The sequence below is a fragment of the Chanodichthys erythropterus genome, chromosome 11 (assembly GCF_024489055.1).
Source record: "Chanodichthys erythropterus isolate Z2021 chromosome 11, ASM2448905v1, whole genome shotgun sequence".
Classification (NCBI taxonomy): Eukaryota; Metazoa; Chordata; class Actinopteri; order Cypriniformes; family Xenocyprididae; genus Chanodichthys; species Chanodichthys erythropterus.
This window is the reverse complement of record NC_090231.1, coordinates 6,528,344-6,541,984: the sequence shown is the minus strand read 5'-3', so window position 1 is coordinate 6,541,984 and position 13,641 is coordinate 6,528,344. Positions and strand designations below refer to the sequence as shown.

At 36.9% G+C, this 13,641-nt stretch overlaps 1 protein-coding gene across 4 annotated transcripts in view; it reads right to left on the bottom strand.

Moving 5' to 3' along the window:
- The window catches only part of ntrk3b (neurotrophic tyrosine kinase, receptor, type 3b), a 165,424-nt gene extending 157,427 nt beyond the window's left edge, over positions 1-7,997 (bottom strand). For all 4 annotated transcript variants that reach the window (XM_067400335.1, XM_067400336.1, XM_067400333.1 and 1 more), the window contains exon 1: positions 7,750-7,997. In XM_067400335.1, the coding sequence (XP_067256436.1) occupies positions 7,750-7,997 (248 nt within the window). The remainder of the gene's footprint in view (positions 1-7,749) is intronic.
- Positions 7,998-13,641: the final 5,644 nt, after the last annotated feature.

Sequence of the window (13,641 nt, the reverse complement as noted above, 5' to 3'; positions counted from 1 at the left end):
CTCTTTGTATTTTTTATATCAGTATGGATATATATATATATATATATATATATATATATATATATATATATATATATATATATATATATATATATATATATATATATATATACAAGAAGATTATCCTATTCAAATCAATGTGATAAATGAGTTAGATCAAAATTCATCTAAAAGTAATCAAAAAGTAGTCAGATTACATTACCTTAAATATGTAATGTAATGGATTATGTTACTAACTTTTAACAGTTTGTAAAATGGTTAATTCCAGTCATTGATTCTGATTTGTCAATAGCTGTATACTTAAACTCTATATACTTCTTGCTTTTCACGGTCAGGGACTAGTTTTTCCAGTGGAAGGAACGCTTTTAGTGATTTTACATTCCTGAATGTTACATTGAGACATATTTTTTTAACATTATTGTGTGGTAACTGTTTTATAAAAGTAATAAGCTCTGTGAAGCTGTGGTTTACAGTGAATTTATAACAGCTAAGGGGCGTTGTTAGGCTTCTTGGGGCTTATTACTTTATTTTGTCATGTAATTTGGAATCAGTAACCGACTTCAATTTGTATGTAATCTACATAAAAAGAGTAAAAGAAATTATTTAAAATGTAAATATATAGCCTATATAATTTAATTACATTAGAATATTTTAGAATATATATATATACAACATTTTTTTTTTAAATCTAGGATTTTTTCATACTTTTTAATTAGACTATCCGCACTATTTTATGCTTTTCATTCATTATGTTTATGCTTATTAGAGTAGCGCAGTGATACATTAAACCATCGGTGAGTCTCCTGTGCACTTTGTGTGAGGAGAGCTATTTGTAAAAGTTGCTTTTTTTGTAGAGTATTTCAAATTATTTACTTACAGTGTTCCATTATAGTTAGGATGCTGCCTTAAAAGTTTGCAGTAAGCAGGTTTAGAAACCTGTCAATATGAATACAGATGCATAACTGAAATAAGGAATCTAAGAACGGCGCTTGAGGCTGGATTATAATGAAATAATTTTATATAAAATCAAACACAGTGACAGTGACAGCAGTCTTTTCATGTAATATATGTCAAATCAGATTCTGAGACACTTTCATACATCTCTTTTTCACATATTCCAAGCCCTTGGAGAATCTCACACATGACAAGAACTGTACACACTTTTAATAGGATAGGACATTTTCCATTTAAAATCTTTCTGCTGTATTTCAATTTCAATCTCCATATCTACTCGACTCATAGTCTAGGGAAAAAAGGAAAAGCGTGAATGTCTGACAGATTCCATTTCACGTTATTATATAAACCTATACATCTAAGGTTCTGCCGGAGTGCAGCTGAAATCTGTTCAAGGATGTTATGCAGCAGGTAGGATCAGGATGCTTTTTGTAATATACAGTCTTGTGGACTGCATCCAAAACTTTGCAGACTAGGTCTTTACCCTATTAGCTTAAAACGCAATCATTACTCGCATAGTGTGCACAAATTAAGCTTTCAAAGAGAGAAAATATTAATTAAATTGGATCTAAAAATAGTTGTGTTGGTAAGGAATTTGTGGCATGTAGGATTTTATGTGACCTAGAAAAGGAGGATCAAAGGAATTTTGTTCATGGATTCAAAGTGTTCAATATTTCATGGTGGAATAACGTCGCCTTGAAAGTAGTCTTGAGGTGGCAGACAAAATCTGTGGAGTGTCAAAAAGAGTGGCATTGTGGCATCGCGCTGCTGTCATTCTGGTGCTGCTGCGATTATGTAGCTTTGTTTTTTACTGCCTTGAGAAACAGACACCAACTTTAAAAAACACAAAAGTGAGAAGAAGTGTGATTCCCTTTTTCTTCCTACAGCTACTACAGCTACCAGATGATTATTTCATGATGTGATCCATTTAATGAGATATTTTGCTCATTTAATTTGAAATGTCGCATCTTTGTCACTCTCTGTAGTATGAAAATATCCTGTAAGTTTCAGAACTCTTTCCCGTTAGCCCAAAAACACCTTTTATTGAACGATTCCTTTCAGTTTTTGTCTCAGTATGACATTAAAAATGTTACAAAATATTGCCTCTGCAGAAGATCAACGCCTACTTCTACACCATTAGGTGTGTTCGACATCAGCTGCGGCTGGATGTAACCGGTCAGCGAGAGTTGCTGCTTTCAGTTGTGGAGGAGCTAACATTATGACCACCTTCCTAATATTGTGTTGGTCCCCCTTTTGCAGCCAAAACTGCCCTGACCCGTCGAGGCATGGACTCCTCTAGACCCCTGAAGGTGTGCTGTGGTATCTGATACCAAGATGTTAGCAACAGATCCTTTAAGTCCTGTAAGTTGCGAGGTGGAGCCTTCATGGATCGGACTTGTTTGTTCAGCACATCCCACTTATGCTCGATTGGATTGAGATCTGGGGAATTTGGAGGCCAAGTCAACACCTCAAACTCGTTGTTGTGCTCCTCAATCCATTCCTGAACCATTTTTGCTTTGTGGCAGGAGCATTATCCTGCTGAAAGAGGCCACAGCCACCAGGGAATACCGTTTCATGAAAGGGTGAATATGGTCTGCAACAATGCTTAGGTAGTTGGTACGTGTCAAAGTAACATCCTCATGGATGGCAGGACCCAAGGTTTCCCAGCAGAACATCGCCCAAAGCATCACACTGCCTCTGCTGGCTTGCCTTCTTCCCATAGTGCATCCTGGTGCCATGTGTTCCTCAGGTAAGCGAAGCACACGCACCCGGCCATCCACGTGATGTAAAAGAAAACGTGATTCATCAAACCAGGACACCTTCTTCCATTGCTCCGTGGTCCAGTTCTGATGCTCACGTGTTCACTGTTGGCTCTTTCGGCGGTGGACAGGGGTCAGCATGGGCACCCTGACTGGTCTGCAGCCCCATACGCAACAAACTGTGATGAACTGTGTATTCTGACACCTTTCTATCAGAACCAGCATTAACTTCTTGCTTTGAGCTACAGCAGCTCATCTGTTGGATCGGACCACACGGACCAGCCTTCGCTCCCCACGTGCATCAATGAGCCTCAGCCGCCCATGACCCTGTCGCCGGTTCACCACTGTTCCTTCCTTGGAGCACTTTTGATAGATACTGACCACTGCAGACCGGGAACACCCCACAAGAGCTGCAGTTTTGGAGACGCTCTGACCCAGTCGTCTAGCCATCACAATTTGGCCCTTGTCAAACTCGCTCAAATCCTTACGCTTGACCATTTTCCTGCTTCTAACACATCAACTTTGAGGACTAAATGTTCACTTGCTGCCTAATATATCCACCCACTAACAGGTGCCGTGATGAAGAGATAATCAGTGTTATTCACTTCACCTGTCAGTGCTCATAATGTTATCCCTGATTGTTATAAGCATATACTATTTAAATACCAATGTAGTGGGGTCTACGTTTTTTATCAGTTTTATTTTGATAAACATGACACAATATAACACCGCAACTACATGAAAAGAGCTTTTAGTGTTATAAAAATACAGATTTGTGAGCATTAGTGGAACTGAAGTTTTCAGAATAAACACACGAAACACACGTGATCGTTGTCATGCAGTAAATCTGACTAAGAGTAAAACAGCTGTGTCGTCATCAGAGCTCACGCAGCCGCTCTTGAGAAGCTGCTCTCGAATCGCATGTCGTCGAGGCTGTCTCAAGTCAGACAAAATGTCTAACCTGCTTCTAGTCAAACGCCGATTGGTCTGCGCAGCGCTGCATGAAGTCGAACACAACTATTGCCTCTTTAGCCCCGCCCCCAATTCACATCATGAAGTAGTAAATACGAGACAGACGCAAAAACAGGATTACGCCAGCAACAAAACCATAGAGACGCCTCTGAGGATTACAAGAAGTGCCGAATTGCGGAAAAACAGTTTTTGCATTGCCATCCTTGTGATCCTAACATGTCAAAACAATTCCACTTGTGTAGTGGGGACGTTGAAATTGATTTTAATATGCAAAACTGTTGCCCAATCATAGCAGTGGCCATTCCAAGATTTGAATACGGCACGCCTAACAAAATGGAGTCTTTCAGTGAGAGAGGAAAAAAATGGCCTAATCTAAATTAGGATGTTTTTTGATGTAAAAATCTTCAATCTTCAATTTTCAAAACTACTGGCAGGTAAAATCATGATATGTTTTGCCTTAAGTAATGAAATTTAACCTGGCTAAATTTGAACAGAAGATCAAGATTTAGTTTCTTTGTGCTTCTCTATATCCATATCATACAACATAATTATGCATTACACACTGCAGCTCCCTCAGATGAACTTTAGCTATCTGAAGGCTCTCTAATTATAAAGAATAGTGCTCGCTTTGACCTAGAAACCTCACCATTAACACACAGACAGAGCTTGACATGGGCCATTTCCAATTAAAGAAGCAGCAGGGTAAATCAACGCTTTATTGCATTACATTGTGGGATACATTTACTGATTGTAGTGAAAAAGCTGACTTCAAACAGAACTATAAGCTCTGTTCAAAAACAAATCCTCACTGTTTCTGTAGAGCACTAATGCATTCTCCTCATCTCCTAAACTCTTTCCCATCACCCATTTAGTGAGAATAGACTAGGAGGGAGAAAGGAGCTCAAACTTATTCATTCATTTTCATTCATTTGGAATATGTGATTGTACATGTATTATCACTTTTTAAACAAGGAGCCATGACCCTTTTAGTAGTCAAGTAAAAATTGGTACAGGCAAATTTCAGGCAGTCACTGTAATATTAAAAGAAAAAGGAAAATAAATTATATTTCGCATTAAGCAAATGAAGCCAGTTTTTATTACCTCTAAGATTTTTTGCAGTGTGTCATTATTTCATTATTTTCATGAGATTTGAGCACATTTCCCTCAAAATTATCATTACCATAATGCATCTGGATGTTTTACTTTTGAAGGTTTTTTGTTGTAATTATCATTATTCTCAGCGGTAATTTTCATTAGCTTCTCATTACTGTAATGTTACTGCTGTAGTTTACTTTGTAATTGTTTTTACCATATTGTATATATATATATATATATATATATATATATATATATATATATATATATATATATATATATATATATATATATATATATATATATATATATATATATATATAATTTTCTCACAATTCTGTATACTAATATATAATATATATTATTCCTGATTTGACATTTAATCACTATTATTAATAACTATTATTTTATACACTATGAATTTCTTTGTAAATCCCAAGACTTGTATCAAAATCTTTGATAGATTGTTGTGAAATATTGAAGAAAACTGCATCCAGCTTCTGACTACCAACAATTCTGCAGTTTCTCTCTCTATACAGTATGTCTAACACGACTATCGTTTGTCTCCATGATTCATCATAAGCTAATTAAAATACAATCACCTTAGAAACAAACTTCAAAAGCTCGAACAGCTCAACCCGAGCCTCATTTCCAGATCTCAAGCACTTCCTTTTTGAACCTCCTTTGCTCCCACAGGTTATCAATGCGTCTTTTGATTGTTGCCTCAGAAGGTGCTTCATTTATATTCCTCAGTAAAAGTGGGGCCCCCGCAGATGGCTCAGAGTAGCCCGCTTACACTGATCTACGATCAGCTTCCCCAACAAAAATCACTATTATAGCCATTAAGACAAACAAAATTTAAACACAAATTAGCTTTAAAGGACAACTTCAACCAATACTGCATGGGCTAGACAGGGTCAGTGCCATTCTATAGTTACGGTTCTTCGCATTTAAGAGCCAAACCCTGACGTTCTTCTTAATTCTCAAATGGCAGTCCTGACCTACTTAACACAAAAAAAGGTCTCATAAAAACTTGATGATGTGCTTGTAAGTCATATGATAAGTTTCAAATGCTATTGCAAGAACATCACAAAAGACACAAAAGTGTCCTGTTTTGAAATAAAACTGATATATATATATATATATATAGCTATAAAAGCTACATTAGGTAACTTGCAATAGTTGCATTAGAAATATGTTGATTATTATATATAGCCAAAAATTTTAAATGTTAAGGTTTTTTTTTTTTAAATATTTTTGAAAGAAGTCTCCTGCTCTTCTCTCTTCTTCTTGATCATAAATACAGTAAAAACAGTAATATTATTACCATTTAAAAGTACTCTTTTCTATGTGAATATATGTAAAAATGTCATTTATTCCTGTGATGACAAAGCTGAATTTTCAGCATCATTTTTTGATAAATAGAAATTTCAAAAGAACAGAATTTATTTGAAATTGAATCTTTAGTAACATTATACACTACTGTTTTTGGGGGCTGTAAGTTTTTTTTTTTTTTTTTTTTGGGTGGGGGGGGGGGGGTTAAAGTTATATAATACTTTTATTCAGCAAGGATGCATTCAATTGATCAAAAGTGACAGTAAATACATTTATAATGTTACAAAAGATTCAATTTCAAATAAATGTTGCTCTTTTAAACTTTCTATTCATCAAATAATCCTTAAAAAATCAACATTGATAATAATCCAAAATGTTTCTTGAGTATCAAATCATATTAAAATGATTTCTGAAGGATCATTTGACACTGAAGACTGGAGGAATGATGCTGAAAATTCAGCTTTGATCACAGGAATAAATTATATTTTAACATATATTCACAGAGTAAAATATTTCCTTTAAATGGTAATAATATTTCACAATATCACTATTTTTACTGTATTTTTAATTAAATAAATGAAGCCTTGGTGAGCAGAAGAGACTTCTTTCAAAAACATTAAAAATACTAAATACATAAATTTCACTTCAATGCTAAAACATTTTGGTTCAAAAACCTCAGTGAGAAAGACACACCTGCTCTTATACAGAATTCCACACTTGCAGAACAGACACTTTGATTGAAAAACTGAAACTTTGAAGGATCCCCTCCATTTTCTGAGCAAGCGACTAAATAAATCATGTCTTCAATGGAAAAAAAACACTGTCATGTATCACAGTACAGCCAGCCATGAAAAGGACAAACAGACAGACAGCAAAATAGACCGGCAGCAAGAGAAACAGATAGCTATCTCTCTCATGTTCTATATGAATATAGAAGTTTTATAACACATCAAGGCTGTACATTTAATCATCCAGCAGATTGTAGGAGCTGTCCAGAGTGCTGAATGAAAGAAATCTCTGTAACCTGTTGGTGCACTGCTGTTCACTTCAAACCAGTCATTACTAGTGTTATATTATCACTACAATCACTTCTATAATATACATGTCACAACAACGGATTTATGTTTAGACCTGGATATTAATGTGTACCCACAAACAATCCATTTCAGAGTGGACAATAGGCTACTATTTCCAATGCCTAAGGCAGTCATATCAAACCGAACGTTTCCTAAAGAGGTTTCATTCAATAATATGAAAAACAGACTTGGCTGCATTGATTAAATCAATGAGAAAGCAAACAGGTTCTTACATGCTATGATTATTAATGAATGCAGAAGCACGACATAAAATTGGCGCCAGCAAAACAGAAATAGCATCATCGAATTCAAAATGTTTGATATTAAAACGCTCTTAAATGAGCTCGTAAAACCTTTAAAGAAAAAATAAATGGAGATTGTGAATCTTTAAATAATCGAATTAGTTTTCAAATAAACATAATGCAAAATAAAAGTTGATATTATAATGCATATTTCATATGGAAGCCAAGTTTGACTCCTATGTGAGGAAGTCGCGGTGAAATATATATTTCTATCATTTTGCGCAGTAGGAGAGGGACGCACAGAAACCCACTTACATGGACGTGATGTTCCTGAAGAGCTCTTCAATGTCATTATTGTTACTGCCATTGCCCGCCGGATCTTGTAGAGCAAGTAAAGGGAAGAAATTTCCACTGTCGGACTTATTGCAATAGATCTCAGTGGGCGAACAGCTGCATGTTGGCGGACAATCGAGCATGGAGCTCCAATAACCCTGGAAGATGCTTGAAAGAAAGAAAAGCCTCCAGGTGAACGCTGGAACCGCAGAACAGAACCATACATCCATGACTGTTGGGTCCGAAACGACTCGACGTCTTCCAGGGCTGGTTAGGATGGTGATGGTTGAGATCGCTGATGAAGATATGAGTGTTAAGTGTCTAGATGCGTTTGCTACATAAGAGTGCGCGCGCCTGGGAACATCATATGAGGCTTGGCTCGTGATCTGATCGCCTTATCAAAAGAACGAGAGCAAATGCCACAACTCGCCTCGACTTTCCTTTCCACAGTCCATCATAGAGATGCTCTCAGTGGCCAAGCTGGAGGAAAGTACTGCTGAGAGCGGCGATGCTCCGGATGACGAGTATAAAGTCCCACCTACTGGACAGAATTAAGACTGACACCTGCAAGAGGAGGAGGAGGAGGAATCAGATTCTCATCCAACAAAGGCTTTTATGCAAGACTATTGCGCAGTGGGGGATAACAAATAATAATAATAATAATAATAATAATGAAACGATTTATTCATTCATATAAAACTATTTATTTCATTAGTGATGGGTTTTGTTTCCCCCATATTGCCGTTGCTTTTCTGTCGCTGACTTCTTTTTTTTTTTAGTAAACTGATTTGTGAGAAGTCCGGGGTTAGTTGTCACATGAGGACGTTGTCATAAGATCCAATAACACAAATGCTTGTTTTCTTTAGAGGGGATTTTGTAGCCTATTTTGGTTTCAAACACATCCAAACGTAAATTTAAATATCAACAATATTTCATACATTCAACCTTTATTTTGAATGGAAATGGAAAAGGGGTTTTCATAAATGTCATTGTGTTGTGTTTAATATGTTGTACAAAAATTAAAATTAAAATATTTGTTAAAAGTTCACTCAGTAATAGCAAAGACTACAGAATAACACAACGCGTCACTCGTGTTGTTTTGAATCGGAGAAAGTGCAACGTGCAATATGGAGGACTAAGTCCCGCCCTCTAAATAAGAGCCAATCGACAATTGGTAAAATCATCGCGTCACTGCAGCGGCCTTTAGAAGCTCCGGTTTCTATAGAAACAGTCAGATGCGCGCCTCCCAAATGAAGCTGAAGAGACACGCATTTAGGACTGTGCATGCGCATTAGCTTGATCCAGCCTGAATAATACAGTTTTTTATCATGATTCGAGCATTTAGAAACAAAATTTTTTTGAGACAGTTGTCAGATTTCATTGGTTATTTCAAATATGAAATTTAATCGAAAGCTTGGTGAACAGCTTTGGAGAATTTGATGTTTCCCCTTTCAAAGAGATAGGAGCTGCAGTTGAATGCCCCAGAGGCGTTTCAAAGATGACCACCGAGTGAAATGACTTGTCTTAAAGGGACTTTGGTAATAGAGGGTATGCATGTGACGTCACCGTCTACCGTTAAGACTGCGGTTTCGCCCTCTAGTGGCATTGGTTTTCTGCGTGAATGTGCGAAAAAGGCAGATTTGCTTTATGTATTTCCCCGGCGTCGAAATCAGGCACATATAAATGTCAGGAATACGACTTCTGGCTGTATGTCAATATCCATGGGTCAGGTTTATTTGACAAGTTTTAAGGAACACATTCAGTCCCAACCTTTAGTGTAATTCGTTAGTTTTACTCTCGTTTTCGCAGTTCCCCTATTAAATCCAGTCACGCAGCAGGTTCTTTTGCCACTCAGTCCAGCTGAGGGAGCACATTTACGGTGGGAAAGTGACGTTGATGCATACCCTCCATAGCCTACCAAAGTCCCTTTCAAGGAAAGTCTGTGCACTCAGCGGCCATTTTTGCAACGCCTCCGGGCAGCTATTTCGGTCATCCGAGACCAAGTCCTTTTGAATGGGGAAATCCTGAAATCTCAAAAACTGCTTGGCGAACTTACAATTAAATCGAACTTTCCCATAAATGTTGTTTGTTATGCTCAAATAACTTTTAAAAAAATTATTTTTCAGGCTAGATGAGCCAGTGCGCGTGTGCAGTCATAATCGCGAGTCTCAGGTTTCTATGGGAACCGGGATTCTAATGGCAGCTGCAGTGATGTAATGACTTTACTAATCAGCGATTGGCTCTTTTACTTAGAAAGCGGGATGTATTCCACCATATTGCGTGTTGCAGTTTCTCCCATTCATTATTACTATGAGTGAATTGTCTCTCTATAGTCCTTGGTAATACTTCACTCATTAAAAAAATTGGTAACACTTTATTTTACAGTGTCCTTGTTACATATGTTACATGTACTTGTAATGAGGCATAATGGTCTTGCAATGCGCCACGCATTAGGTAATCATGTTGGAAAGGTTACACGTGACGTACGTGGCAGTACAGAGCAAGTGTTTACAAAGCGAACATATCAAATGCCCTTTACAAAAAAAGGGAAAACAATGATGTTGGACGATTTTGAAGTTGGAAGAGGAAATGAGATGGAGTTTTTCGCCCTACCGTGGTACTTCCACCTACGTCATGTGACTTTCCAACATGATTACGTAATGCGTGGCATATCTCAGAGCCGTGCAAGACCAGCATTTGTGGGTAAAAAGTATATGAATTTTTATTTCTTTTAGAAAATGACTGATCGTTTCACTAGATAAGACCCTTCGTCTGGGATCATGTAGAGCTCTTTGAAGCTGCACTGAAACTGACATTTGGACCTTGAACCCCAGTGAAGTCCACTATATGGAGAAAAATCCTGGAATATTTTCCTCAAAAACCTTCATTTCCTTTCGACTGAAGAAAGAAAGACATGAACATCTTGAATGACATGGGGGTGAGTAAATTATCAGCAAATTTTAATTCTGAAGTCAACTAATCCTTTAAGACCATGTGTATTTTTTAATATTATGACATTGTCATTCCATTGCAAGTGCTTGTTTTTGTAAATTGAGAGTGCAAAATATTGTCTGTAGTCATTGACAGCATGCCACATATAGAGTTGAACTTTATTGAACCCAGAATACTAGAAATGAACAGTTTTTATTTAAATGTGACTGAAACAAAGTGACTATTGATTTACATCAATAAAAGTCACTTTAATGGTCATGTATAAATAGCTTCTACAGTAGTTACTATTGTCTTACAGTGATATCTCAGCTACCTCCTACATGGAACACATCCTATGAAACGTGTGTATGTATAGCCTACCAAATGAGTGCTAATTGTTTTCTATGAGCAGAGGTTAACAGGGTTAATTGTAACATTGTTTGGTTTTTCCTCATTTGCTCAGAATATTTGCAAACACAGAACGAGCAAGACAAACAAGTCAATAAGGAAATGCATATTTTAATACATTTTAAACCCCAAAGAGACTTTTTTTTAAATGCATAATGACTTCAGTGAATTCAAAGTTTAAAATCTACTCTTCATGCACATTTTCAAATAAACAGTTATGGCAAAAGAATTCTCTGTTGCCCTCTGAGTATTTGAGTACTTGATCGTATAAACCTTTCTTTCTAAGAAGAGCTCAATAAGTGAATGGTGTGGTATTGTCTTGCATTTCAACTTACAACATCTTGAAATTCCAGAATCTGGATGCATTTTGTAGATCTTAAGTCTGCATTAAACAATGTAAAACCAGAGATTTTAGAGACCAAGTTAGTGAAATTAGTCTTGAGCTACAGTGTAAAAAATTGCTGTAAATAATAAAAAAGAAATCAGTAAAAATAGAGCACAATGCACTGTATTAATTTAACATTTTTTCTGTATTTATTTTTACCTGTATTTAGAATTTTGCACTTCATTGTACTGTGTTTTAGGGTTAACGGAAATGTCAGAAAAATTACTGGATAATGTCTGGGTAATTAACTTTTTCTGTTATTTTACGGATTTTATTTTTTATTTTTTGCAGTGTACCACAAAAAAATCTGTGCTACAAATAAAACACCTTAATTTAAAACAATTAAAACCAATTTACGGCCAAATATATGTTTGTCGAGTAGAGACAGAGGATGTACATTGTGAGATGAACTAAATTTAATATGCAAGGTTTTACACCTCCATCTTTGAATCCATTCACACCCCTTCTAGTACTGGCTGGTTCTGGTCTGAAAACCACAGCTAGACTAAAGCACATCATCTGATCAGCAGGAAACTGGTTGTGGCCTGCTTTCCCCAAACCTTTTGATGTTAAAATCCAGGAAGAGGACAGTCAAGACAATCAGTGACCCGCTCACCGTGATCATTACATCTTTTAAGCACTGGCTTCCAAGAAGTAATTCAGAGCAATCAATGCAAAAACAAGCAGGTTCAAAAATAGCCCTCATGAGCACCTGAAATGCACAACGATGTTGCTGTTCTGGAAAATGGACTTCTGCAGCTTGTCTTATATAATAAAATAGGCTTTAGATATGTACACAAAAAACCCTGTAAAAATAGGTCACAATGTACTGTATTATTTTAACAGAATTTTTACCAGTATTTAGAATCCTTCATTGAGGTGTGTTTTAGGGTTAATAGAAATGTCTGTAAAATTACTGGATAATGTCCAGGTAATGAGCTGCCAGTACTTTTTCTGTTATTTTTACAGTGTGTGTGTGTGTGTGTGTGTGTGTGTGTGTGTGTGTGTTTGGTATGTGGTCCTAGTAAACCTTACGTTGTGGTTACCCATCAGTAATTTTTGACCTTGTGCGGACATTTTATTTTTTATTTTTGGTCCTCATGAGGAAACTCTGTATCTTCAAGGGAACCTATTAAGCTCCTTTTCACAATATGTAATATAAGTCTCTGGTGTCTCCAGAATGTGTCTGTGAAGTTTCAGCTCAAAATACCCCACAGATCATTTATTATAGCTTGTCAAATTTACCTCTATTTGGGTGTGAGCAAAAACATGCTGTTTGTGTGTGTGTCCCTTTAAATGCAAATGAGCTGCTGCTCCTGCCCCCTTTCCAGAAGAGGGTGGAGCTTTAACAGCTCACGCTTCAGATACTCAACAACAAAACTGGAGAATCTCATGCAGCCAAAATGTCAGAAACTGCTGGAGAGACTAAGGAAGAAGTTACAACTTTTAGAATATTTCTGAACGGTTAGTAAATTACAAAACCTTACAAAGACCTTACAAAAAAGACTAAAAACACATGGACTTAAATACACACATCAGGGTGACTGACTAACAATACAATAACGTCATCTGATCAATATTTGAAGGCGGTATAGATATATCCTTCACTGCCTTTGATATCCCACAATCCTCTGCTTTCCATTCTGTGACTGTTAAAGGTACAATTTGTGATATTTTTTCCGCTAGAGGTCGCTAGAAGCCTATTCAAAACAAAGGCGTAGTTTGATGACGCCAAGTTTCAGCGCAGAAACTTGGGACATGTGGTCTCCATCTCAACGGACGGTGCAAAAGAATAGGGATTGGAGTCTGGAAGAACTCATGTTCGTGGATGCGATTATTAACGTTACTGTAGTATGAAGCAGAGCAGGAGCGAGTGTTGCGGGAGCTGAACGAGGAGCTGGAGCGATTGATCAACACATGCCTCACGGGAAGCGGGACTTTTATTATGACACAGTCGCCGGCGCCGCTTCCGCTTTTCCGGTCATGAGTTTACGGGAGCTGTCCTTGTCCACAGAACCAGCGTCAGATGGTAAACAGTAATTATGTTCCATAAATAAGTAACACAATCCACCATAAAACGTGCAAGAAGTAAATAAGGAACTGCTTGAAGCAAGCTAGTGGTTTGCTGGACGCTAGACACTACTTCCGCA